General features: G+C 52.0%; 1 protein-coding gene across 2 annotated transcripts in view; it reads left to right on the top strand.

The window, feature by feature from the left end:
- Nucleotides 1–26,441, top strand: part of LOC111851714 (plexin-A1-like) — a 145,845-nt gene that overhangs the window by 85,723 nt on the left and 33,681 nt on the right. For both annotated transcript variants that reach the window (XM_072715431.1, XM_072715430.1), the window contains exons 6-11: nucleotides 95–218; nucleotides 454–607; nucleotides 1,214–1,313; nucleotides 5,332–5,446; nucleotides 13,042–13,242; nucleotides 25,521–25,617. In XM_072715431.1, the coding sequence (XP_072571532.1) occupies nucleotides 95–218; nucleotides 454–607; nucleotides 1,214–1,313; nucleotides 5,332–5,446; nucleotides 13,042–13,242; nucleotides 25,521–25,617 (791 nt within the window). The remainder of the gene's footprint in view (nucleotides 1–94; nucleotides 219–453; nucleotides 608–1,213; nucleotides 1,314–5,331; nucleotides 5,447–13,041; nucleotides 13,243–25,520; nucleotides 25,618–26,441) is intronic.

Genomic DNA, 26,441 nt, shown 5'->3' with positions numbered 1-26,441 from the left:
TCAGTGGGGGTATGGCGTTCCCAGGTAGCAGGTGAGACCCCGGCCCTGCACACAGCCTTTTTAACCCTCCCCCCCCCCCCACCGTCGCCCCCAGGTGCTCCCGGAAGGACCGCTGCGAGAGGGCCAGGGAAGCAGAGCGCTTTACCTCCAGCCCGACGCAGTGCGTGCAGCTCAGCGTGCAGCCCGGGAACGTGTCCGTCACCATGTCCAAGGTCCAGGTAAGCCCCCCTCGCCCCGCCCACCTCTCCCCTCCCACCTGACCTCGCCCCGCCCACCTCGCCTCGCCCCGCCCACCTCTCCCCTCCCACCTCGCCTCGCCCCGCCCACCTCTCCCCTCCCACCTGACCTCGCCCCGCCCACCTCGCCTCGCCCCGCCCACACGCCGCCTCGCCCCGCCCACACGCCGCCTCGCCCCGCCCACTTTAACTCCCCTCTGCCCCTACCCCCTCCCAGCTGGTGCTGCACGCTCACAACGTTCCGGATCTTTCCGCCGGCGTCAACTGCTCCTTCGACGACTTCACAGAGAGTGAGGGCCGCATTGAGGACGGGCTCATCTACTGCCTGTCCCCAGCCGCCCGCAACGTGGCGCCCATCACCCGCGGCCAGGGTGAGCCCCCCCCCCCCCATTCGTGACGTTGATGGATCAAAGTGATCAGTGTCATTATTGCCGCTTATTGGAAGTCCCACTGCAGGTGTCCGGTAAATAGCTGCCCCGTTCGGATCTAGTGGGGGGCAGGGGGGTCGCAAAGCCCGATTGGCTCTTCGCATGACCGGCTCTGCGGCTGCCAGCTCTCTCTGCCGCTGTTAATCACATCCTGGCAGCGAGGGTGTCTGACCCACCTTTACGTTTTCTGAGCCTTACACAATTCTGGCCGATGTAGACTGATCCGAGTTGCGCATTGGAGTGGCCCTGCCCCTCGCTGCCAACAAGGGTTTAGAATTTTGATGAGCATCGGGTCAGGTCAGGTTGGGGAGCATGCACTAATGCACCCACCCCGGGCAGACACACAGTCCAGTCCCACCCCCCGGAAATGGCCATCCATCTGCGGCAGCCAGGCGTTACGTGGATGTCCCCTCAGCCTGGTCTGGAGCTGGGTCACCCTCAGGGAAACGCACTATATGGCCTTAGTGCTGTAACGGTGAAGATAAGTGGAGACTAACACCTCTTTCTGTTTCTATCTAATGCACCCCCCCCCCCCCCCCCCATGCACAGGGGACCAGAGGGTAGTAAAGCTGTACCTGAAGTCCAAGGAGACAGGGAAGAAGTTTGCCAGCGTAGATTTTGTTTTTTACAACTGCAGCGTCCACCAGTCGTAAGTTTACCCTCTGTCTTTCCTGTTCAGTACCCTCTGCATTAGCGACCACCCCCCCCCCCCCACTAAAAAGTAAAGCTGCTAATCACACTGAACAGGAAGTGTGTTGCATCATGCTAAGCACCTCATGGGGACCAGCCTCCAAATGTGATTCCCCCAATGACTCGGCGCTTCTGAGACCCGCAACCCCCGGGTCCCACTGCCCCTGGGTCTCACTGCCCCCGGGTCCCACTGCAGCCCTTCTTGTGCCCGTGAACTGCAGGACTTATGAGGGGCGCTTGGTGGGGACAGTGCTGCTACAATCTGCATGTTTAGTCTGTCTTATATTCTTTGGAAGTGGAGCTTCTGTCTTTAAACACACACACACACACACACACACACACATACACGCACGCACACGCACACACCAGCAGTGACACGAATGTGATGTCGAACTTTGTGTCCCCACCCTGGACTGTCCTGTTTAACAGAGGAGTCTCCTCAAAGGTCCACAGAAAGCTGCCCCCCCCCCCCCCGTTTCATCAGTGTCTCGCCGTGCCTCCTGAAATGGCATACATTTGCATAGCAGCGTTAATCTAATTAAGAATCCAACTGTTCCATTTAAGGTTGTGGGGGGGGGGGGAGGGGAAATGGAAACGCAAAAGCACTTGGAGCTATGATTATGGCTTAATTAAATATTTCCACCCCCTTCCCCGTATAATGATTTATCAGAGTGCACGTGGTGAGTGTGTCTGTGCGATCGCTGCTGCGTGCTGTTGTTTCATGTCGGTCCCTCGTGCAAATCGAGCCCCTGATTGTCAGTACCATTTGGTTCGGGTCGCGGTTTACAGTTGGGATTTGCCTTCAGTGGGATGGTGACTCTCCTCTGCGAGTGAGTTAAGCGCGGCAAACAAACGCGCGTGGAATTCCGGCAGCCGGCACACCGTAGGCAGGCCAGGAATGTCGCGGAACAGTCCCCGGAAGCGGCGGGAGTAACTGCGTCACTGGATCTGAAAGCCTGCCTGGCGGACGCCGGGTCTGGACGGTCTAGGGAAGTGGCTCTCAAATGGTTTAGCCTCAACACCCAGATTTTTGGGTTTTTATGTCAAGACCCACATATCTGGATATTAAGTAATGGCCCTGAAAATTTGTTGACTTGGTGGGGGGGTTTATTTATTTATTTAAACCCCACACTCTGCAATCAACTGAAAATGCTCCCTGCAGTTGAGAGAAACTCCCCATCATCTTAGGCTGACTGTATCTGAGCAGCCAGCCAGCCGGCCTGGGTCATAAGCAGGCTCTGTGTGTATTGCTTGCTCTCCCCACCCTGAGACGACCTGGGCTCTGCTTCAGCTTCTCTGAGGCTTCAAACCAAGAGATCTTCCAAGCCACCGAGGTCCTGAGAGCGCGAATTTGAAACGGCTGGGTTTGGCGTGAGCTCCGGCTCGCAGTGGCCATTACTGCGCCGGGGGTGATCTGGCTCGGCTCGCAGATGTGGCACAATTATGGTACAAATACAAAATAATTAAATCAGGGCTGTTTTAGAGCTCAGAACGGCGCTGTGCGGATGGAGAGTTATTTAGGAATCGGCTTTTAATGGCCCCCGCTTTGCCGGCCTGCAGCTGGAGATGGGAGTGAGTCCCATGTGACACTTTGGCAAATCTTTATATGATAACTTGAAAGCTTTTGCTTTGTCCTTTGATTGATTCTAATGTTCTAATCGTCTCCTTTTCCCTCTTTTGCCCGGATATAACGGTGCAGACTCGTGGGCTTAGCCGTGAGACTCTTTGGGGACTCCGACTCTGATCGTTGGTCTAGTGTGTCGGTGGAGGTCACAGCTGCCCAGATTTTTCGAGCCACCTCAGCCAGGTGAACGGAGACTGTCGCCTGACTGCGGATTCAGTGGAACTGGGAGCCGCGGGGTGGAGAAGGGGGCATCTCTGCTGCCCCGGCCGCTTTTGGATTAACGTCGACATGCAGCGGCGACTCCAAGTGCAGAGGGGTGACATCGTGTGACCCCTCTCTCTGTGGCAGACGGCAAATCCCGCCACAGCCTTGTCCCGGGTCTCACCCCGTGGCACCAGAGCACTGGTATAATTCTGGTGAAGATCCGCATGAAGCGTTTCGGAATAACTCTTCAGGAGCGGCCTGCCTTATTCCACTCCGCGGAGATGGATGGCCTCGTGCTCCCTGACGCTCCCGTGTCGGATGTTCACCACACGCCGCCCTCATCTTATCTCCTCCTCCCTTTCCCGGAACGCTGTCCTGCAGCTCGCCCCACATCCCGGTGCACGCTGAGATCCAATCCTTCATCGGGCTGCTCGCCAAAGACATTGGCATGGTCCCGGGCGGGCGGGGAGGGGGGGGCGTACCACTGAAATGAGTGATTTGCAGCATTTACACCCTTGAAAGATGGTGCTTTCGAAGGCTCCGAATGCATTAAACCTGGGATTGATACCGGTGCTTCGGAACTGGAATGCCGTGTGACACTGCGGGGATTCCATATGACACACGGCTTCCCCGACCTGCTGTTTCGACGCTTTAGTTTGCTTTATTCAATTCAATTATTCAGGTTATTTTGGCCAGAGACCAAGAGCAGAGGTTTTAATTCGAACCCTCTCAGTCCTGTTGAGCTTGTGTTGACGGTGTCTGTTTATTGGTAATAGGCGTAGGGTTAGGATCTGCACGCTCCGGAAGCTCATAGCCCGGAGGGCATTGTCCGAAACGCCAGCAGGGACTATGCCTATCACGCCCTTCAGCGAGGTACTTAACCCAGAATTATCAAGGAAAACATCCAGCTCTGTGAAAAATAAGCTCTCCCTAGCACAAAGTATTAAAACAACTGAAATGTAAATGAAATGTATGTTATTAGTTTAGGCTGTTAAGTCGGCTACCCTTTATATGAACTGCAAAATGGAACGTGTAGCGTTTTGAAGTCTGCGAGTGAAACAAGTGACTGTCATTAACCCTCGGTGGTGAACTTTGTCATTCGCATTAATTCATCTCGCTCCTGCTGCCGAGCTGCATTCATAAATCAGCGCTTTTTTTTAAGCATTGTGTTTATTCCTTCAGGGCACAGATCCTGCCAGTTTAACGCGCATTCCTGAGCGCCTGGGCTCTCCTCACTTATAAAAATACCAACCGATTAAAAAGGGGCATATACTGTATGTAATTGGAGTGATGGCTCTGTGGAAAACACTGTGACTTCATGCCCCCAGGGTTATGGGTTCGATTGGTGCACTGACTGTCTGTCTCTCTGCATATGTGAGAGAGCCCTGTGATCGACTGACATACCAGCCAGGGTGCGTCCTGACCCTGTATTATTATGTGGCATTTGGGGGGAGGGGGGGTTAAGGATCTTGCTCATAGGCCCAATGACTATTCGTAACCCAGACTGGAACCGGTGACCTCCCAGGCACTGAGACCTGACCCGCTGCGCCACCCACCATTAAATGACTTGCAGTTTTAACTGACTTGTTTTTATTGATCGGTTTGCTGCCCGCTGGTCATCGACTACTGAAGCCCCATATACAGCCATATTTGTGACGCGTGTGGCTGCATGGGTAAATGCGTCGGCTTGACGGGGAGTCCGTGCAGGTCTGTGCGTCGATCTGGAGCCCGGAGGCTGGAGCCGCGGCTGCAGAGGCGGTTCTGTGCGCTCGCTGTGTTGCAGGATAAAGGGCTCTGCTTCATCCCGCCTGTCACGATAATCCCAGTAACACTACCCCTCAGCTGCTCCCCCCGCGGCGTGTTCATGTGGACGGGTGCGTGACCCCTTCCTGAGCGGGGGCACTCTCCACCCTCCTCCATCCTACCTGCTGTGCATCTCAGGAGAATGCCCCCCCTACACATTTGATCGCTGTCTGTCACTCGTCTTTTCCTTCCACCCTTTCCCACTCTCCTCCTCAACTGCGTCAGCTCCTAGTGAACACGTGGAAGGAAGAGGTGATGATGCAGAGCGATGCTGAGGAGGGGGAGGGGCTGATTATTAGGGGATGTCTTGCATTGCTGTGTGTGACTCCCTCTCCCTTTCTTACAGGTGTCTGTCATGTGTCAACGGTTCCTTTCCCTGCCACTGGTGCAAGTACCGGCATGTGTGCACCCAGAACGCCAATGACTGCTCCTTCCAGGAAGGCCGCGTCAACATCTCAGAGGTCAGTGCACCCAGAGAGACACAGCGCCCCCTGTCTGACGCTGTGTGGCTGTCGCTGCCCTCAGTACGCCGCATGCAGACACACACAGACACGCAACGCGGCTCTAATCCGCTTCTTTTTTGTCATCAGGGCTGCTCTCGCCGTGTCCCGTTGGGTCAGGTCTGGCCCAGTTCGGCCCGGCTCTTTCAAAGCATCCGGCGATTTCCGCGTCTTTCGAATCGGTCCTGCCGAATGTCTATGCAAATGAGATCTTGTTCTACATACCCAAATGCTACATTAGCATAAAGACCATTAAAACGCACCCTGTGACTGGAGGGAAGTGTAGAGGAAGTTGGGGGTGTGTCACGTGTTCGTTCGCTGTCCTTTGTTGTTGTCGTCCCCCCCCCCCCCCCCCCCCACCACCACCACCACGCTGGGACCTTTTTTCTTGCTCTGAGTCAGAATCCATACAGTGTGACTGCTGGCTTCGCAGTGCTGAGCTGCTTGGATGATGTAAGCATTACAGCGATTACGTGCTGAAGCAAACCCCCCCACCCCCCAACCTTGTCTGCTGGGCTTCAAGCTGCTGACAGATTGTTTATCTCCCGTTCACCTTCCACAAGCAGGTCCCCCCCCCCCCTATTCCTGTTTATTTACACGAGGCCCTCACTGGTCACAGGGTGACGCGGCCCCATCCAATCAAGCGTGGCCTTTTGCATCTGCGTCTCGCCTCGGAGAGCAAATGACGCGGATTAGCACGTCCGTACCTGAGGGTGGCGGGGAAGCCTTGTGACTAGCGTCAGTATCGCGGGGCCGGCGGTTGGGGGCTCTGAGGGGGGCCACGAGGGTCCGTGCCATCAGTCGTTCAGTCAGCCTGTGCCGCCTTTTTTTGGCCGGGCTAAAAATGGATCCCCTACATTCCTGTTTGATCCGCTTCCCCCTCCCATCTTCCCCATCCGCAGCTGTCAGTGTCGCTGCGGTTTGGCCCTGCCATGGCCATACTGCTGTTAGGGGGTGGGGGGGGGGGGGGCTGTCGGTGGCCCGAGTTTCACTCGCCGCGGCCGGCCAACCCCATCACCGCCGCGGTCCCCCCGCCATGCCGTTGCCGCGGTAACAGACACTCTTCCCTTCCATCCCATCGTCCCGAGCACCTGGCCGCTCCTGTTTATTTCTGAACGTCTGCATCTGCGGCAAAACAAACCAGCAGGAAAAAAAAAACAACAGAAAGTCACAGAATGTAATGAGGAACATTTCACAAATCAAATATATATAAATCAACATCCCACTGTGACAGTCGGTATAAACAAAGAGGTGCATTAAATGCGACCAGGCAGAAAATTGCCTGAGTAATCCTCACTTCAGAAACCCATCGGGAGGAAAAAGTAAATCTTTTGTGCTCCGAAAGGGGCCCCCGCCGTCTGTCATGGGCTACCTGCCCCATCGGACCCCCGCAGGCTGGCTCCGCATTAGGGCAGTTCTGGGGTTGTCCGGCAGAAGGGGACTGGGGATCGGTGGCAGGCTGGCAGCTTCAGGGCTCTTCAATCGCCAATGCGTACAAAGAGCTGCGTTAAAACTTAGACTGAATTTTAATCGTTGGTTCCAAGAAAATTTCACAAAGGACTGGAAGGGACCCAAATAAATAGCAAAGCGCGGAAAGCAAAGCCTGAAGAGTCTTGGTTGCTGGAATTATGAGCTGTAGACGTCTGGTCAGTTTATCCTCTAACCACTGGTTATATTATCAGTGTCCAGTGGGATTTAACCAAGCGACGACTGACAGCGTATGGCAAACATTCACCTACGCGTCAGCTTCAGAGGTTCAAGATTAAGGTGCAACCTCCTCTGCATTAAAATGTGTTTCCTATCCTGCTTTGGGTCACAAGCCTACCCCCCCCCCTTCCTGGTGAAATGAGGAAACCTTGTCTCCAGGTTTGTGTGACCTGCTATAATGAGCGCTGAAGCAGACAGTGGGCGTTCACACCGGGGCTCAAACAACATCCCGGGGCAGGATAGATGTGGAGAGGCACCTGTCTCTGTCGGCATGGGGGCAGAAACGGTCCTACCATTCTGTCCGCCCCCTTCGCCTGGCTTGGTGGGGTCCGCCGTCACAGCAGACCACTGACAGATTGAAATTAATTGCCCCAAATGTCAGGCCTTATCAGATTAGCATACTGCTTCTTCCTCCTCATATGGTCAGAAAGGATATAACATCTGAAGAAGTATTTCACCTGAAGGAATGTGATATTCCAGCCGACTGTGGGTATAGAGAAATATCTGGAATGTTCTACTCGCCAGTTAAAAGGGCCACTATCGAGGATGGACGGCGGGGCTTCATCAGACTGCAGACGGCCGCCACGTGAACCTGCACGTCTGTTAAGTCCAGCTGGGCAGGATGTGGGGGGGGGGGGGGGAAGGTGTGCTGTGTGTAATTTATAACCATTAAATCTGCTTTTGTTCTGGAGATGATAATGCGCCGGTCTCCGGGTGAAATCGATCCTATTGGCGCTAATTAGGCGATGGATCAAAGCAGCCCGGAATCCCTCTTGGCCCGATCCTGTCGTTACGGCGCGGGGGGGGCTGGGATGATGCCGGAGAGCTTAAATAAATGATGAGCTCCGTCACAGGAAGAAGACGGAGCCTCTCGAAGTTCAGCTCGTTCGTCAGCCCTTCTGGGATTCCCCACTGCGTTTGATTTTAATTTTTTTTTCCAATTCCTTTTATTGTAGAGAATCTGTGTGGGTTTGTTTAACTAATTCCAGATGAAGGCGTTTGCTGAGTGAGACGCCTAAAACGTACCCAGAAATTTCTCTCCGATGTTCTGTTTATCACGTGTCCGTTCCAGTCTGAGTTCCGTAACGAGAAGCGGGCTGCCTGATTAACACAACTCAGAACCATACGCCCCCCAGATGGGGCTGGGTCTCCCCCAGGTCCAGCCCCGGTGTTTCAGGGTGGGTGGCAGACTGTTACTTGAACCAGGGGGGCGCTGTTGAGTCCTGCCCCTGTGCCAAAGGGAGGCAGGCCCCCTACCCAGTGGTTTGACTGGCCCTGGTTCCCAAAGTTGCTGCTCCTGCAAAGGGTCGGGGTGCCTGAGGTTCTTAATTGATTGATTTATGAGTTAATTAGTCAACAAGAGCCTGGCCGTAGTCTCTCACCTTTCCGTATCTGATGCGTGTCTCCCTGCTGGGGCTGCCGGGTTCCTGCCTGCTGCTGAACCCCCCTCCCACTCCCCCATCCCTAGGGTGGTCAGAATGTGGGAATCAGAAGCTGCCAGTCGCTGTTGCCTTTAATTATTCAAAACATATTAAGTCTTAATTTCCAGATGCCTTAGCATCTGTCTGCTTAATGGGGGCTGAAGAAATCTTTTTCTATGTGTTGGGGGGGGAGGGGGGTCACTATGGCAAGCTCTGCTCGTGTAAACGGAAACATTATCGCTGTGGGGCAGGGCTCCGTGATCCCAGAGGTTCCCGCGCTTGGGAATAGAGGCCCGCTAGGCGTTCCCGGTGAGCTGAAATCGCACAAACGTGGGACTCGGCTCGTGGTCACCCTGACATCCAGGCGGAGAAAATCCAGCTCATCGAGCCTCTAATGGGGGCTGTGTGAACAATGACATGAAGGGAACAGCGGATCGTTGCTCAGGACGGTGCCTCCTGCCTTCTGAGGGACGTTTATCCTGGAGAAGATAGACGTGATTCTGAGCCGCCTTTTCTTATTTTTAAACTCTGGCCTCCTCTGGATGTCGGATCCTCCTTCAGTTGTTTCTCCTCGTGGCCTCCTCCTGTGGACCGGCGAATCTGGACCATTAACGGGCTGGGCTGAGAGATATGACTTTAAGGAACTTTTGATCCATTTTGCTCAAGTAAACCCTGGTAGATCTGACCACAGGCAATTATGTTCCAGTTTTTTTGGGCCCCCGTTCTGACATTCCTGCCCTTTTATAAAACACCTGCCCCAGACATGCGCTGTGAGGTTCAGAGACCCCCCGGGGGTGGGGGCTGCATATGGAACCAACCTTGGAGACGGATCTGTGGCTGATCAAAAGGCTACAGTCACGTGGGGTCCCCGGCGCCATGCAGACAGCCTTCCATGTGGCTCAGCCTCGCTCCCCTGTTCCAGTCACGCTCACACTGCTGGACCTTTTAACAAGGCGGCCGGTAGCCAATCAAACATGGCCATGGGCCGGGCTTTAGAGGAGGGTGCTGGCTGCCCCTCCTGCGCTCTGACGGCTGGGCATGGAGGTGAGCCGGACCCTAAGCGCATAAGCAGGGAGACTCGCTTTAAATAGGGCATTAACAATACTGATTCTGTTTCCTTCTCCTGACCAAACTCTGAAAGGAAAAATGTATTTAACTCATCCAGTGGACCTGAGAGGTTCCCCCCCGCTGTTTACCCAGTGCCCCCCCCCCTTCCCCTCTCCCTCCCTTCCTCTTGGTTTTTTAAAAATACGTTTTTTTCTTAAATATGCTCTGTTTATCTGTTCTGCAATTAATTTTTGATGAATCGGTCGTAAAGCCTGCAGTGTCCAGGCTTGTCATTATTTATTCATGAACCACTGTGCTGCTTTTTTTTTCTTTCTCTCAAATATATATATATATTTTCTGGTCACCACCCCGATTAGCGATTAAGCTGCAGCCTTGCGTTTCTGTGCATTCCTTTGCCCTATTTATAGCTGCGGGGTCTCCGCTTGGCTGACGCCAGTCTCACCCTGACGCCCGTTCTCTCGCCCGTACGTGTCGCGCGCTGCCCGCCCTCGTCTGACGGCTCTATGTGCGTCCTGCGGTAAGCAGGGTAGCAGAAAGGCCAGCAGGGTAGCAGAAAGGCCAGCAGGGTAGCAGAAAGGCCAGCAGGGTAGCAGAAAGGCCAGCAGGGTAGCAGAAAGGCCAGCAGGGTAGCAGAAAGGCCAGCAGGGTAGCAGAAAGGCCAGCCGGGCAGCGAGGGGCTCCTCCCTTCGTCCTGGCCCCGCCCATCGCGCTGCATCGTCTGCCGTGATGCTGGAATGGCAGTATGGAGTGACTCTGGATGCCGCAATGGCTGCTGGTTGGTCAGGATTAGCCCGAGGGTGGAGCCTCATCAGCCACGCCTTCTTAATGTGTTTTCATTGGCTGCAGCTCCCACAGTGGTCCTGGAACTTCGGTATTCATGGCGACAATCATTTGAGGTTTTCATTTAGACGGGAAGTTGGCAAGCATTCGATAAAGAGCCGGATTTTGGGACCTGCCAGCCAGGCATGACTTACGCTGCCCCTGATTTCTTTCCCCAGCTTCTCCATGTGGAAACACAAATGTGGAAATCATTGTTTTACATTGGCACCCCCCCCCCCCCACACACACATAAATGATGATGCAGGCTATTCATTACAGCAATCTCATTAGTTCAGCAGAAGAACCTGTTTTATGCAGCACTGTGCAAAAGTCTTAGGCAGTCAAAGAAAATGTTTAAATGATCTTTATTTGGTGTGAAACTATGATGATATCTCTAAGTGTCAGCCATTTACTAAACTCTCCTAAAATTACCCCAGGATTTGTAACCACTGTTGAGTTTATCACTGTATTTTTTGATTCGACCACTACCCCATCTTGTTTGGCTAATCAATAACATTGACTTATTTATCTAATTAAGTTAATTAATTGAGCTGGTGCTGAGATGGATACTCAGGATGGCTGAGTTGATTTTTAGGCCCCTCTCTTGTTGTACAGTTGTCCCACTCCCCAGCAAAACCTACAGTCTAGGGTTCTGCACTGTGAGGATTTCAAATAAGCGTCGCCTGAAGCATCCTGCTCTCAGCATCCATACAAAGTCGAAGCGATGTGGGGTTAGGGTCACCTGACAGCTACTGAGCAGAGTCGTCTCTCTGCAGCCACATGCGGCTTGCACTGTTTGCACCCTGGTCAGCGATTTATTTGCTGCATTTATTAATCTATTTACTCGTTTATCTATTTGTTTTTCGATTCCAAATGATCAGAGGGTAAGGGCATACTCACACTTGCCCCGGTTCCTTTGTACCATGCCCAAGCATAATTGCCCCACTCCCCATGCCCCCCCCCCCGGTCTGTGCTCACTTAGCGCTTGCCGATCCTGGCCCGAGTACACTTCTGTCATAGTCATGCGACATTTTTGTCGCGAACAAAACACAGGAAGGAGAGCAGTATCATATAGCAGAATGGAATTCAAGATTAATGTCCTTATTTTGTGGCTTATTTGGAGTCATTTTGGGCACGATGACACACAGGTTTAAGTATGAAATGCAACGATTTTTATTTATTCATGCTGTACCAATAAGAGAGTCCTTCTTTTCACCAAATATCTGAGTTTATGAAGACTTGCGCAGGATACCAGTACTGAAAAGGTACTGTGGTAACACATTTTTGAAAACTATTCAGTATTACATTTCTGTAGTACCGGTACTAATTACATGTATAGCTAATGCTATATAACGCTAACCATCGTATCAGAACCATAAACTCATAGTATCTGAACCACCGCAAGCTCAATTATACCCCATGTCAGAATTGCATGCCCTATGTCATATTATATAGAACACAAAAATGTCAGCTAATTGAAAATTATCTCCCGAGCTTCAAGTCACAGATGTAAGGGATCATTTGATATAACAAAATCTTACAATACAGCACACAGGCTGCATTAACATCATCGAACTAGCGGCTGCATCTACAGGTTATCATGCTATGCTGTGCTTTATGCAGTTAGATAAGCATAATGCCCTGCACAGCAAATGTTATGTTTATTGAGCAGATGAACAGAACAATGCAGAAGAAACCGCTGTAACCTTTATGGGTGCTTAAATGATCTGTTTGCTATTATTTCTGTATTTCTATATTTTTTTTTTACAGTGGAAAGTAATGGTGGTGATGAGTTTGATCACAGTATAAATGTTTTACCGTTTGGCGTGCTTGTGTTTTTTTTTTTCTTTCTTTATTCGTCGGCGCACTCTCAAAATCCATGTAACAAATCATATTCATACTGATCCCCCTCTCCCGCCAACCCCCAAAACTCTCCATACACACTATTTTTTGCAATACAGTTTTGCAAAAAAAAAAATTAAATAAAAAAAATGACACAATCTACCCGATCTACAGCCTACCTGATCTGCATCCCTTCCGGCCTGTTTTTGTAGAGTGTACATGTGAGTATGCTGGTGTCTGTCCCACTAACTGTGCTGGGGCCTCTACCTCTTCAAATAGGCCACTTAACCATGCCAATAAGGAGCGATCACACTAGTCAAATGAACTGGACTTTGGGGGGGGGTCAAACGTGTTTGGGCACGGTACAGATCGGCTAGCACAAGTACAGCCTGAAGGTCCTGGGTGATTTCACTGTGTCCAAACACTGGGCTGATTAAAACTCTCGTTTTGTCGACAGTTATCACAATGAGTGAGTAACAGGCTGCCGTTTTTGCTGAGCTGGGTCTGATACCCGACAGCCCACTCTGAATCACACCTTCCCCCACTTTTTACTCCGTGCCTCTGGTCATTCCAGGAAACGCCATTGATCCTAACTGAGGTTGAAAGGCCACTGGTTCATTCTGCCCAGGTGATGTGCAGGTGCCTTGAACTGTATATATGCCATTCTGAGCAAAGACCCTCTTCTCGTTTCCCCTGCAGGACTGTCCTCAGATCCTGCCATCTACGGAGATCTACATCCCCGTGGGGGTCACCAAGCCCATCACTCTGTCGGCCCGCAACCTGCCGCAGCCGCAGTCTGGTCAGCGAAACTATGAGTGCATCTTCCGCATCCAAGGAGCAGTGCACAGTGTCACCGCCCTGCGCTTCAACAGCACCAGCATCCAGTGCCAGAAGACCTCGGTGAGTGCAGTGCCATGGCAAGGGGGTCTTCATTATCTGGGCTGAACATGAGAGGTCTTTGCACTACACTGTTTGTGTATGGAACAGTTCATGCAGAGGTCTGGGTGAGAGTAGGGAGGGGTAGTCTTCATACAGGGGTCTTGGTGAGTGTGAAGAGGAATACTTTTCATACAGGGCTTTTGGTAAGTGTAGGAAGGAGTTGTCTTCATGCAGGGGTCATGATGAGAGTGAAGAGGGATAGTCTTCATATGGGGGTCATGATGAGAGTGAGGAGGGATAGTCTTCATATGGGGGTCATGATGAGAGTGAGGAGGGATAGTCTTCATATGGGGGTCATGATGAGAGTGAGGAGGGATAGTCTTCATATGGGGGTCATGATGAGAGTAAGGAGGGATAGTCTTCATATGGGGGTCATGATGAGAGTGAGGAGGGATAGTCTTCATATGGGGGTCATGATGAGAGTAAGGAGGGATAGTCTTTATATGGGGGTCATGATGAGAGTGAGGAGGGATAGTCTTCATATGGGGGTCATGATGAGAGTGAGGAGGGATAGTCTTTATATGGGGGTCATGATGAGAGTGAGGAGGGATAGTCTTCATATGGGGGTTATGATGAGAGTGAGGAGGGATAGTCTTCATATGGGGGTTATGATGAGAGTAAGGAGGGTCTTGGTAAGTTTGGGGAGGGGTAGTCTTCATACTGAGGTCTTGGTAAGTTTGGGGAGGGGTAATATTTCTCACTCAGCTCTAAGCTGTAAGTCATGATGTCAGATGATGCTGCTGTTTAGGGAACACAGAGCAGGTGGCCAGCAGCAGACATATCTGTGATCTAGTTCATTCCTTCATTTATTTTTATCAGTAAAGTAAATACGGAGTTCGAGTTCAGTCAATTTTCTGTTTAAATTTTCGGTGATGTGTTACCGGCCACCTGGAGTCCCACTGTGGACGGTGCCCTGATTCACCTCGCCTGGTGTTTGAAGTCAGCCTGCTGCTGCTGATGTGGGGAAGCACGGGGATAAAGCCCATGAAATATTTTCTTCCTTTGATTTCTCACGTGCACTGAATGGGTGGGGGGTTGAACTCGCTGCTTCACTTCACAAGGGCTGCAGATGTAGGGGTGTGTGTGGGGGGGGGGTGATGGCTCTCATCCCTGCAACATCAGGGTTTATCCTTCCTCAACTGCAGGCTCAGGGTGGATGATGGATTGGGCCTCCTTTGTGGTTGGGGGGGGTCGGGGGGGGGTGCTTTACTTTCTCTTTTTGTGTGTCACTGCGGGTGACACACAACCTCCTTGACAAGTATGGATTTGAATCCACCCCCCCCTCCCCAGAAGTTGTCCCTCCTTCCTTTTATTTCCCCACCTTTGCTCCCCCCCCCCCATCGTTCTTTGATTCCTCGAGATGCTTCTGACACTCGCAGCAGGATGTCGTTTGATTGCAGACCTGCACTGCTTTGGTCTCCCCCTTTCATCCTCCATTATCCCCCCCCCAAAGCCAAAGGGCTTCTTTAAATTTTCCCTTAAATGTTTACTAATTTTGATTTTTTTTTTTTAATCCCCCAGGATTTTCAGATCAGTCACATGTAAAGATGCCGCCCTGTTATGAGGGAGTAAATGGTCCTGTTCCTGTAGAGCTCGTGTCTGAAAACTCTGATCTAAATGGGAGTCTAGTATATTTACGCACACTGGGCGGGACGGGGAGGCCGGGCGGGACGGGCGGGACGGGGAGGCCGGGCGGGGTTCCTAGTATCTGCTGGCCATTAAAGGTGGTCATGTACTTCAAACGAAATTGATGGAATTGACGTCGATTTTGCAGTACGGTATCATAAGAGCTGTAATCACCACTGTAATCACCGTTCACACGCACCACTTGTGCAGGGTCATTGGTTCTGATCCCACCCACTGTCCACAATTGGCCGCCATAATGTGGTGCCATTGGGTTGGTCAGCGGGACTAATTATGCAGTCACCAGCATGCTCTGCACTGCACCGCACCGTGCGTATTGCTCAATAGTGCAAATTAATATATGTATTTGTATATTTATAAATGTCAAAACCATGTAATTTTTGTCTTGGAATGGATGTTTTGTTGTAGCAGTGAGTGTCAATTAAATTGTTGGCTTCCCTGTTTGTTCCGCTACTAGTATTAAACCGATAGTAGCTTGTTAATAAAGATGGCAGCTTCCATTTTAAATGAGCTGTCATCCCCTGTATTAAAATGACTCGCGCACTCCACAGTCTGTTTCTGCTCTGTATGTGGGGCTGCTACACTGGAAACTTTCCGTACCCTCTAGGGTTGTGCCGTGACAGAATGAACAAGGTGGCGATGTCGTTTTAAGAATGCGACAGATTGTTCTTGCTGCTGTATTTGATTTTGTTTTGTCTGGGTGTTTTCTGTCACCAACGCGGTCATCGCCCTTAAAGGGGGCTTTGGTCAGTGCCACTTAATCATATCTGTGTCCCTTCCAAGCAGTACAGAGAGTATCGTAGCCGGGTGTTGCCATGTGATGGTGTTAAACTGCACGCTGAGGCATAAGAGGCGATACTGGCAAAGTCGTGTGGCTCAGCAGCTTGGGACCCTGTGCCCGTGACTGGAAGGTCGCTGGTTCGAATTCCAGGGTTGGCAGAATGATGCCACCATTGGACACCTTAGCGAGGCCCTTAACCTGCATTTGCTGCAGGGACTGGCTGACCCTGGCTGACTAAATAGATTAAATGTAAATATCACATTGCAGATGCACTGTAAACTGCATACTCAGTTAGCTATGTACATAATATGTTAATTAGTCTATATTGCTAATTGCACTTATAATGTGCTTAAGGCTTTGGATTCTCCAAGCAGACTCTCTCTGTGCTGCCGCCCCCTTCCCCTCCCCGATTCTCCAGGCCACTACGGTGGCCCTAAAAGGACACAGCGGGGAGGCCATTGCTGTATAATTAGCCGCAGTCTGTAATTAAAAAGAAAAAGCGACGTCATCTGATAATCAGTGGCTTTTCCGAGTCGCGAGATGCTCCAATAAGAGGAAGGCGACGTTTGTTTGTGCAAATGAACACCGACTCTGACTTTAAACGAAAATATGTGGAAATGGTAAAACCAAGTAAATATATAAAGGCATACATATTGAACTTCTGTGATGAAATGCTGTGTAACATCAGTCCCCCCTCCAGCGCACAGAGGACCCATGTTGTAATGCAACACTACGTGGTCTCAGCACACACTGCCTGCTTTGACAGATGTCTGATCGAGTTCAACCTCGTTTGGATCTTGAATATTTAAAGAAACAAAAGCACATGAGAATTTGAAAACTGAGCTGTGGTCTGAGGCCGGGGTGAGGTGAGATCGCCGGCTTGCCGTTTCTGCACACGGCCCTTCAGATATACATGTCGCACAGAGAAACACTGCACATGTGCTCCTGTTTTCCTCTGAAATGCAGGCGGCGTGAAATCAGCTTCTTGCTAGTGTGGGGGGTGGGCTGGGTCAATTCAAGTGTTTCTGTACTGGGCAATCGTGCTATGTTTGCCCATTAAAGTGGAGTTAATAAAAATAAAAAAAAAAAAACATTCTGCTTTTGACTGTTGTATCAGCTGTGGATACATTATCGATAGTACTATAATATTAATATTGATTTTGAATGTATAATAAAGTATATGTTTTAGTATTAATACTATGAAGGCATAAATGTCAATAGATTGATTCTACATCAGTATAAATGCAGTACCGTGACTTGTCTTTTGTTTTGGTTTGTTTGTTTGCTTGTTTGTTTGAGACCAGTCATAAGGCCCCTGCCTCTCTCCCATGCTCCTCCCCCTCTCTCTGTCAGGAGCCAGTTTAGTGATTCTGATTGGCTCCTGCTGCATTAATCTGGGTGCATGGTGATCCCAGCCCACTGTAGCATTAGCGGTCTTAAGCAATAGAGATGCAATATGTAACCTGCCAGAGAATTATGGGATGGATAAATGCTGTTGGTTTCCTGGCTGGCGATGGCTTTCTGGCTGGGGTTTGGAGCTGTGGTGGCTAAGCTTCTGTGTTAGCGCTTCAGAGGAGAGCGCGCCGATTTGCGTATCGAACGGACAGACAGGCACTAAGCCGGCATTTAGCCCGCGTGACCTCTGGGACCCGGTGGAGCGGGTGTACTTCACAGCGCAGGGGCGGTGAGGCGGGGGCCCAGTCTGTTTACAATGGGCCGGCTTAGCGGGGGGGTGGCACCACACGCCTGCTGCATGCCGTGAGCTTGCGAGGCGTTTTCCTCACTGCCACCTCGGCGTCTCTCGCACCTTCGGCCCGCCGTAAACATGCAGCCCCGCCCTGGGCTCCGTGCATCGATCTGGCACATGGAGGAAATGATGGGATGCGAATGGAAAATATCCCAGCTCTCCTTACGTCGGCTCTGACGCGCTTTGGAACCCCCACTCTTCGCGGCTTCACGCCCAACGCGTATCACCCCACCCCCCAAGCACTTCCTGGCGCTGGCCTGAATGGGACCCTGCCAGCCGGACCCGCATTGTACTTTGCCATGGACCCATTCCCAGTGGGCTGGCATTGCTGTAATGACACCCGCTCCCCCCTCAAGGGGTGAGGAATTGTCGGCGTGCGGGGCAGTGGGTCAGGCTCCAGTTCGTGTGATGCCAAGAGCGTGGGGTCCGCGCCTGGAGTTATCCCGCAGTTATCCCGGAGCTAGCCTGGAGTTATCCCGCAGTTATCCCGGAGCTAGCCCGGTTAGTCAGGTAGCCGGTTAGTCAGAGGTAGCCATAACCGGATAACTCCCACTCCCCTTCCCGAGGACCTTGGCGCCCAGGCCTTGAAGGTGGGCTAAGGTCACCATTGTGACGACATCCTGGGTGAGCAGCAGTAGACAGTTAAGAATGGAGGAATGAGTGGCTCAAGTGACTGTGTGTGTGTGTGTGTGTGTGTGTGTGTGTGTGTGTGTGCGTGTGTGTGTGTGTGTGTGTGTGTGTGTGTGTGTGTGTGTGTGGTCTTTTGAATGCATGTTAATTTGTGGGAGAAACTCGCGTGGCATTTGGAAGTCTGACCCTGGTTTATGCGACCAAGTGGGATTGGATAATATTGAGGGCTGTGATACGCCATTAGTTCTGCAGTGATAAAATACTGCCCCCCCACCATTGCTGGGTTTCCTTCAATTTCCCAGAAAAGAAGGAATGGAAGCAAGTAAGAGCAAAGTGTGTGTGTGTGTGTGTGCGTGCGTGTGTGTTGGGGGGTGAGGGATCTCGTACAGGGTACAGGATCTTCTGCGTCTATCTTCACAGCAGCTGTTTTAAAACCCGAAACGCCGACTATCAGGAGAATTTGATGGGATCCAATTAAAGGGAACGCAGATAAAATGATGATGAATTGCAGCTCGGCATGAAGAAGACGGGCCCGGCAGATACGCTGCAGTCCCCGGGCCCCAGAAGAGATGGGGGGGGGGGGGCTAAGAGGAGGCAGGCAAGGAGAGGGAAAAGTTGGGGGTCATCAAATAAGAGGAGAAAATGAGGACACGCTTATTGACTGGGGGGGGCTGGTGGGAAGGACGGGGGGGGGGGGGGGGGGGTGGGGGTAGGACACGGCTGCAGCTGATCGAAACGCACCTACAGGCCTGTGGGTGATACCGGCTGTGCAGGTCTTACAGCGATGAGCTCTCCTGCAGGGAAGCTCACTCTCGGGGTCCTTCTTCCCAGTGAAGCAGCGTCTCTCTACGCTAAACGCAGTGGGGGGTGGGCTGGGGAAAGGTCACTGCGTCGGGCCGCATTTCCAGAAAGTTCCGTCCTGTCGCTGTCTCTGAGCCTCCGCTGGGCCCCGTGTGCTGCACCCCAGCCGCTCCACCAGCGGGCAGCGCCGTCACCAAGGTGAGATCCACGGGGCGCCACAAAGATGTGCGCTGTCCTGCCAGACAGTCACCGTGGCACCATCTGCTACCCCCCCGGTGTGACGATGGCAGACAGGAGGAGTCCTCTTCCTCATCTCTGTGGCTAAGTGACGTCAACCCTCACCTGCATCGGACGGACGTGGCCGTGGTGCTCGCTGCTGGGTCCTTAGAGTGAATATGTTCCCGCCGTTTAAGTTGCGTTTTATTCTTCGTAGTAAACCCCCCCCCCCTCCCCATAAAACCAACTCGCCGCAGTGAGGGCCGTGTCTCTCGGGCACCTTCAGTCTCCCTCACACACAGGACACAACTCTGCTTTCCCCTTTAAGAAGGTAAAAAAAAAAAAAAAACCTCTCCCTTAACTACGAGATTAACGAGAGCAGATCGTCTCCACATGCCGTCAGACTTTAAGGCAGAGGGATGACTGTGATTGGCTGCGTCGCCCGTCGCAGAATCATCGTGGCAAGCCGTGCGAGGAGCACCCTTAATTAGAGATAAACAAGCCCACTCCCAATCCATCGCTGGGAAAATAGAGAAAGTTTCTCAGCACACTGTTTGTTTTAATTGGACACCTGAAGAGACCACTTTATCCGCAGTTCTCCCCGGTTCCGGTCCGGCGGGTCTGACCCCAGCCCTTACAGCGTGACATGCTATCTTGCCGATAGTCACGGGCTGACCAAGGCCTCGAAACCTTCAATCGTTTTATTTTTTCATGTGTGTCGCTGGCCGGTTATTCCCGCCTCCCATGTGTTGTGTTAGCGGTAGCCTCCGTGTTAGACCCCGCTGACTGATGGGGGGGGCAATAGCAGCGCCTTGGCTTTCTGCACCCGTGTAACGTCCTGTAGCAGCAGGGACGCGCAGCCGTGCCTTACTGCTCAGCTCTGTGTTCAGTACAGTACATCCGGAACGCCTTCAGCTATACCGACATTCTGTTGCTGGGTCAGCTACTTCCTGACCGACAGGAAGCAGCACGTGAGGCTCTGTCCCTTAGCACTGGTGTCAGACAGGACTGTGTGCCCCCCTCCTGCTCTGCTATGTTTATACAAATCACGGTGTCTCTAGTGACAACCAGTAAGGCCCTGAAATTTGCTATGACAATCAGGCTTATAAGCGATGGTTACGAGTCTGCATATAGATAGGAAGTACATAAGTGGGTCATTTTGGCGGATTCGTCATGATGTGGAGCTTAATGCTCTGAAGACCATAAAGATGACTCTAGACTGCAGAAGACACCCCCAGTCCTGTCTACTGCTCCATCTCAGAGTCCATCCTCACATCATCACCTGGTTCAGGTTGGGTGCAGCGCAGTAATGAGACGTGACCAAACTCCAGAGCCTCATGGAAGGTGCCGGCTGGGACCTTCACGAGCAGGACCATCGCTGGCCCCTTAACCCTGCCTACAGCATATTTCAGCGCCTCCCACCTCTGGCTTGAGATCCCAGTCACTTAAACCAGGACTGCAACACAAAAAGGGAGCTTCTTCAATGAGGAACAGTGGCCTTGAGCAGCTGGCAGTGCGTTCCCGCTAAGACAGAAGTGTACTATTACTGCAGTTATGCAGCTGTGCACATTTATTTACTCCAACTTATTTACTATTTAATGTGCCTCTACGTTGCTGCTGGCAATGAGATGTGGTGTTTCTCTGTTCTCTTATCTGGACTGTTTCCTAGTTGTTTTCTGACATGCCAGCACATTTCCTTGAGTGCGAACTCGCGTGGCCAATGAGCCTGGTCCTGGTCCTGGTCCTGGTCCTGGTCCTGGTCCTGGTCCTGGTCCTGTGTCATCAGGCAGAGGTCACCCCTGTTCCCCGTGGTGTTCAGGACCCAGTGGGCGGTCTGTAATGGCGCTCCGTGTCCTTAACCGTTTTGCTTACTCTTCATATTAGTTGTTCCACTGGCCATACTGGGTGTAGTGGCTGCATGTCCCAGTTGGGGACCAGTCTGTAGGAATGGTATGAGATCATGAGGGCTGGAGGGAGTTGGTCCCGGCGTGGGGGGGGGGGGGGGCCTGTTTCCTTTCCCTCCACTCCTGCATGCTCCTTCATGTCATCTTCCTGCTTCCACCACCCTTCAGCTCTCCCCTCATCTCCCCAGCGCTGTGGACCCCAGCTAAATAAGAATTAATTGCAGCCAGGCTATCAGCATATGGCAGCATTGCTGCTAGCCCCCCCCTCCCCTCCCCCCCAACTCGCTCGCAAAAAAAAGAAAAAGAAAACACCTCTCGTCAGGTTTATGTAAATTTCCCCTGTGGTTCCCAGTCTAATTAGCTGGATCATGCACAAGTTAAAAGATGACAAGTTGTCAGGAGTTAGGAGGGGAGAGAGCGATCCTGTTTGCTGCTCCATGGTCAAGTCCAGCCCCCCCCCAAAAAAATGCTATAGACAGCAGTGTGAGCGTGTGAGGTGAAGCTTGATTCAGCCTCTTATGCCCTTCTTTTTTTTAGGGTGGGGGTGAGCTGTTATTAATTTCACTTTTTTTTCTCCAGTAATGGGATCCAGCTGTTGCCTGCCTAATAATGTGATGCCGTTACGAGCAGATCCTGGGGCGTGGGGGCCCACTGAGGACCGGTGCTCGGTCTCATCTCTGAGAATGAGGTGGCGCCGACAGCGTGTCGGGGGACAGCAACTTCCTGTTGCCTCATGCACACCTATGTAAGGGCGTCACGCTCCGAGTCCCACATCGGTCACATTGTGATGGGGCCCCAGCAACGGTCCATGCCTGGGATTGGTTGCAATTCCTCGTCAATCCCTGATTCCCATAGTGAAGTGGCGGAGAAGTTCTTGCTAGTTCCGGTACTGCAGCACATGCCGGGTCCCACTTAAAGAGGGAGGGTGTCAGATCCACGTTTTTCCATAGGTTCGTGGAGCCTGATTTATCTGTGAAGAATTCCAGGTCCCTCATCTATGGGGATAAACAAAATTCCTGACGCCGCAGTGCTGGGCGAGTCCGGTGGGACGGGGGAGGAGGGCGGCGAAGGCGAGACGGTGAAGCATTTGGATAAATAATCCTGTGTGAGCGGCTGCTGTCTCGCGCAGATGGGGGGCCGGGAATCAGGAAGCTGCTCTCCAGCAAGTCTGCCCCTTGGCCGGGCCCTATTTTTAGACGTCTGTTCAGGTACGCCATCAGAAATGACTAATTACCTTTACCCCCCTCCAAAAAAAAAAAAACAGCAGCTGGCTGATTCTGTAAGCATCAGCACTTTTTGTCTGAGGCTCTGCTCCGCTTATTTCTTTTTCGCTGTCCGTATCCCCCCCCCCCCCACCGCCCCTCGCCCCAAATAATTCTTAGTCTCCTTGAGCTGCAGTTTCCTTTACTTCAGAGGTCTGCCCCACTGGGTTCACTAATCCCTCGCCCATGTTTCTGCGTGTCACCGGCCTGTGTCGCGATGTCCCCGTGCCACCACGCCGCGTACGTGACCTCTGTCAGGTCCGCTGTCAGGTCCGCTATTTCCAGGCCAGTCAGCGTGAGTCCGGCCGGTTGTTGCAGACAGGATTGCGAATGGATCATCAGTCTGGGTCCAAGAGTATGGCATTTGGGCTGAAAAATGTCCTCAGTCTGGCCTGTTCAGAACAATGGGGATGCTCCACTGGGTTCCGTTGTTTAATTGATTTGTGAACAGGCTCTGTTTTATACGCTCTCTGACCTTTTTAATTCCAGTTGAATTCTTTAGCTTAGAATTTATTTCTGAACTTCGAAAATAAGTTAAGACTTTATGATCTGTGCTGCAAGTAATTTTGATGGATGAAGTTAGATTGTTCCATGACACACAAAATGGAGCGCTTCCATGTTGGGGGGGGGGGGCAGCTGGTCATTAGAATAACATGAGGAAATGTCACGGGAGAACGTGCTGATTTCGTATCTGTAGACGCCTCATTCTTCATGGATGTAGCTTCCCTGGTTTTGACGGTTGGGAAGGGGTTCGGCCGGTTTGCGAGTTCGCATTGCAGCGCCCAGCTTCACCCAAAACCTGTAAATAAAACATCTGTAGCGTGGTATGTTGTCATAGGAGGTGGGAATAGCAAGTAACAGAAAATAAATGCATAATAATCTTTAAGAATTGAGGACAAATTCTGCGTGAGTCATAAATATGAGCCTTTCCCAAAAAATGTGTTTACTGTTTGCTGCTTAATATTAATTCTGCAGAAATCCATGACTTGCATCCCTCCCGCGTCTGAAAGCCAGGGGCACGAGCCGGCAGCCCCCCCCCGCGTGCTGCAAACCCCGGCAAGCAAACTGCTCCCGTCGTGAGCCCTTTCTGTCATTTAACAATCGCGGTGATAAATATTTAACGCGACTCCGCATCGGGAAAACAGGACTTCTCTGTTGTAGGGCTGGATCTGCACCATGGGCAGTTACGCCGAGCGTGTTAAAGTTTAATCAGCCGCCGCTGCTGCCGCTGGGAGGGGTTGAGCGCAGTGTGAGAATCTGAAAACCGAGATGTTCCAAACTCACTCAGAAAAGATGCGGCGGTTTGGAGCTGCCAGCCTGGCGGTAATATCTGACGTTTCATACATGCGAAACATGAAACATCTCAGGGAGGTGATCTCCATAGTGTTCAGCAGCCTTCCTTCTCCATAACACAGCTTTGATCATTGTAGCCAACCCCCCCCTTTTTCTTTTTTTTTATTAGTCTAACATAGGTGTTCATATGTAGGTCTCTTCCCAGGTGCAGTGATGCATCATGGGAGCAGGCACTTAAATACCAGACTCGCTCAGAGGAATGGAAAAGCTTTAGTTATCAGAGGCCGCATAGGGCCCCACCCCCACACACAAAATCCCGCCCCCCCCCCCCCGCCCGCCGCTACACATGCACCAGCCCAAGACTGGGTTGACATTCCCAATCCCCTTGGGTGGTCCAGCCCCTGGGGAGTGGTTGTTTAAGAGTGGTGGATGGTGATTGATGATTGTGCTGTGAGCGTGCCCTACAGTCTGCTCGTGTGATGCTCGTGTGATGTGGGGGCAGCTTTTGATAGCGGGGGGGCGGGCAGAGGAATTTCTGCATACCCAGCGGCTAGGAATTGGAAGTGGGGAGCGACATTAGGGCAGGGCGGGTAAAATCACGCTTGTCTGTGTTTTTCCTCGCCAAAAGGTGGGAAGATTGGAAAGTGAAGGGGGAGGTTTTAGAGTCACTGGCCATGCTGCTAATAAACACCAGGATAGCTCGGGGGGGGGGTGCGGGGGGGGGATCACCAGGGTCCAAATGAGACGTGTCAGAGAACAAACTGGAACCGCCAGTTTCATTTAGGGCTCGCTGTCGCCGCCGCGCCTCCATTCCGTCACTTATTCCGCCTGTAAATTAATGACCTCCACTTGGTAATTTGGCTCTGCCAGCCGTCTTGTCCGCTCCCCCCCCCCACCACGTCAGCCTGTTGGAGGTTAATAACTCGGGAACGGCTCCCCGTCTGCCTGCGTGCCTGTGGGACGTCTGTGGTTTCTCTCCAACTTGGCCGGCTTCACCCTGCCGTTGTGTTTGTTCTTACACATTAACATTATCTAAAGTGTTTATAAAAAGACAGGGGGAGGTGACTGGGTGGGGCAGGCCACTCTGACATTGTGTAATTCAGCTATTTTGGGCCACTGAATGTAACGAACAAAGTGTCTTCATCTAGGCTTCAAAAATCTGCATTGTTTGTAATGACCAGTTGGTGAAGGTTAGGCCCCGTTTGGGCGTGTGATTGAGTGTTAGGGCTTAGGTTAGTTGGTAATCAGGCCCTTTCGAGAGGCGAGTCGTGAGTGTGTCACATCACACTGGACCACTGGTGCCCAGGCTTTACTGGTGATTCCTGATCTCCTCATATGTCATTGGTGAATGTGGGGGGGAGGGGGGGTTCTGGAAGGATTGTGGGAGTTCGGTCCATGTTCAGGACAGAATCCCTCTTTCTGGACCTAATAATTCAGTGGGACTGGCCAAAGTAATTGTTACAGTAGTTCTGTTTATGTTGCTTGCGATCTAGGCTAATTAGTATGTGCGTTGCGAGCCTCGCATTTGTCTTAAACCCTGTTTTCTGAGTTCCAGTTGGTTTCCTGCTCAAAATGGATATGCTTTCATTTGCTGAGTGGGAAAAAGGAAAAGTATTGATCACATACCCTGCACCACTTACTCCAGGACATGCTGCTGATTTCCCAGAACGCACTCGGCCACTGGGGGGGGGGGCGTACTTAGTTGGCACAAGGCATGTGATCTGATGTTGGGGGGGGGGGGTTTGGTGGAGAATGGTTGCCTTGGTGACAGAGGACTAGTCGAGTTAGGTGATTTCCGGTTGGGGGGTGGGGGGGGGACATTATCAGACGTCTCATAACAGGTGGGAACGGCGATCTGCTCTAATTACTGCATTCCCCGACATCTGAGCACATCGGGTCGCCGTGTAAGGCAAGCTACCGGCAGACCCAGTGAGAACCTGACCGGTTCTGTGTGTTCGCAGTATGACTACGAGGGCAATGACATCAGCGACCTGCCAGTGGACCTGTCTGTGGTGTGGAACGGCAACTTCGTCATCGACAACCCCTTCAACATCCAAGGTAACCATCTGCCCCCCCCCCCCCCCACCCCATCCCTCCTAAACTTAATCCACCGTCTGCTCCCTTTCCCCCTTCATTCCTCTGCTTGCTTTATGCTTTCTGGGGAGGCTGTTTGTACAGGAAGCGGACTTGTAAACCCAGTAAGTCGATCGCTAACAGAAAGGTAACTCTAAACCCCTCAGACTTAAGACGCCGTGGTCTGGGGAGTGCCGCGGCAGATGGGAGATACAGGCTCCGGCACCGAGTCGCTTCTGAACGCGGCTTTGTCAGAGGCCGCCGGTTACATAATGCCTGGCTGCGCAGCACGCTGCTCGCTCTGTAAATGCTAATACCGCCTTAATTTTGCAGCCGTTTCAGCGATACTGTCTGTGTGGGATTTTCTTTGCCTGAAAGGCTTGATTCAGAAAGGGCCTTTAATCTGTATTATTAAGCTCTATCTCTACCTGCCAATGGATTGGCTATTGATTTCCCGGTGCTGTCACGGTATTGGGTTCAGGCCCCTGTGTGTTCACACCACGGTGCCGCCCAGGGAGAGGCATGAGCTGGGGGTCGCCCCCCACAGGCCGGTCGAGGGGCTTCCGCTCGATATCTGTCAGCCAATGAGAGTGTCAGCCACCCCTGACGCTTTAGCGTTCGACGGGTTTCTAAGCGCCTGCGAGAGACGGCAGATGAGCACCGGCCAGTTGCGGCCCCTGTAGTGCCCACGTGATGCCTGTCCGCAGCCGAGGGACTAAGCCCAGTCCCGTTAATTGGGTTGGGATTGGTTTTAAACAGGTTATGGGATCAACAGTAACTCTGCATGTGCTGTGCGCAGGGAGCAAAGG

Source organism: Paramormyrops kingsleyae, chromosome 8 (assembly GCF_048594095.1).
Source record: "Paramormyrops kingsleyae isolate MSU_618 chromosome 8, PKINGS_0.4, whole genome shotgun sequence".
Taxonomy (NCBI): Eukaryota; Metazoa; Chordata; class Actinopteri; order Osteoglossiformes; family Mormyridae; genus Paramormyrops; species Paramormyrops kingsleyae.
The sequence above is the reverse complement of the archived record's forward strand: the minus strand, read 5'-3'. Positions and strand labels throughout refer to the sequence as shown.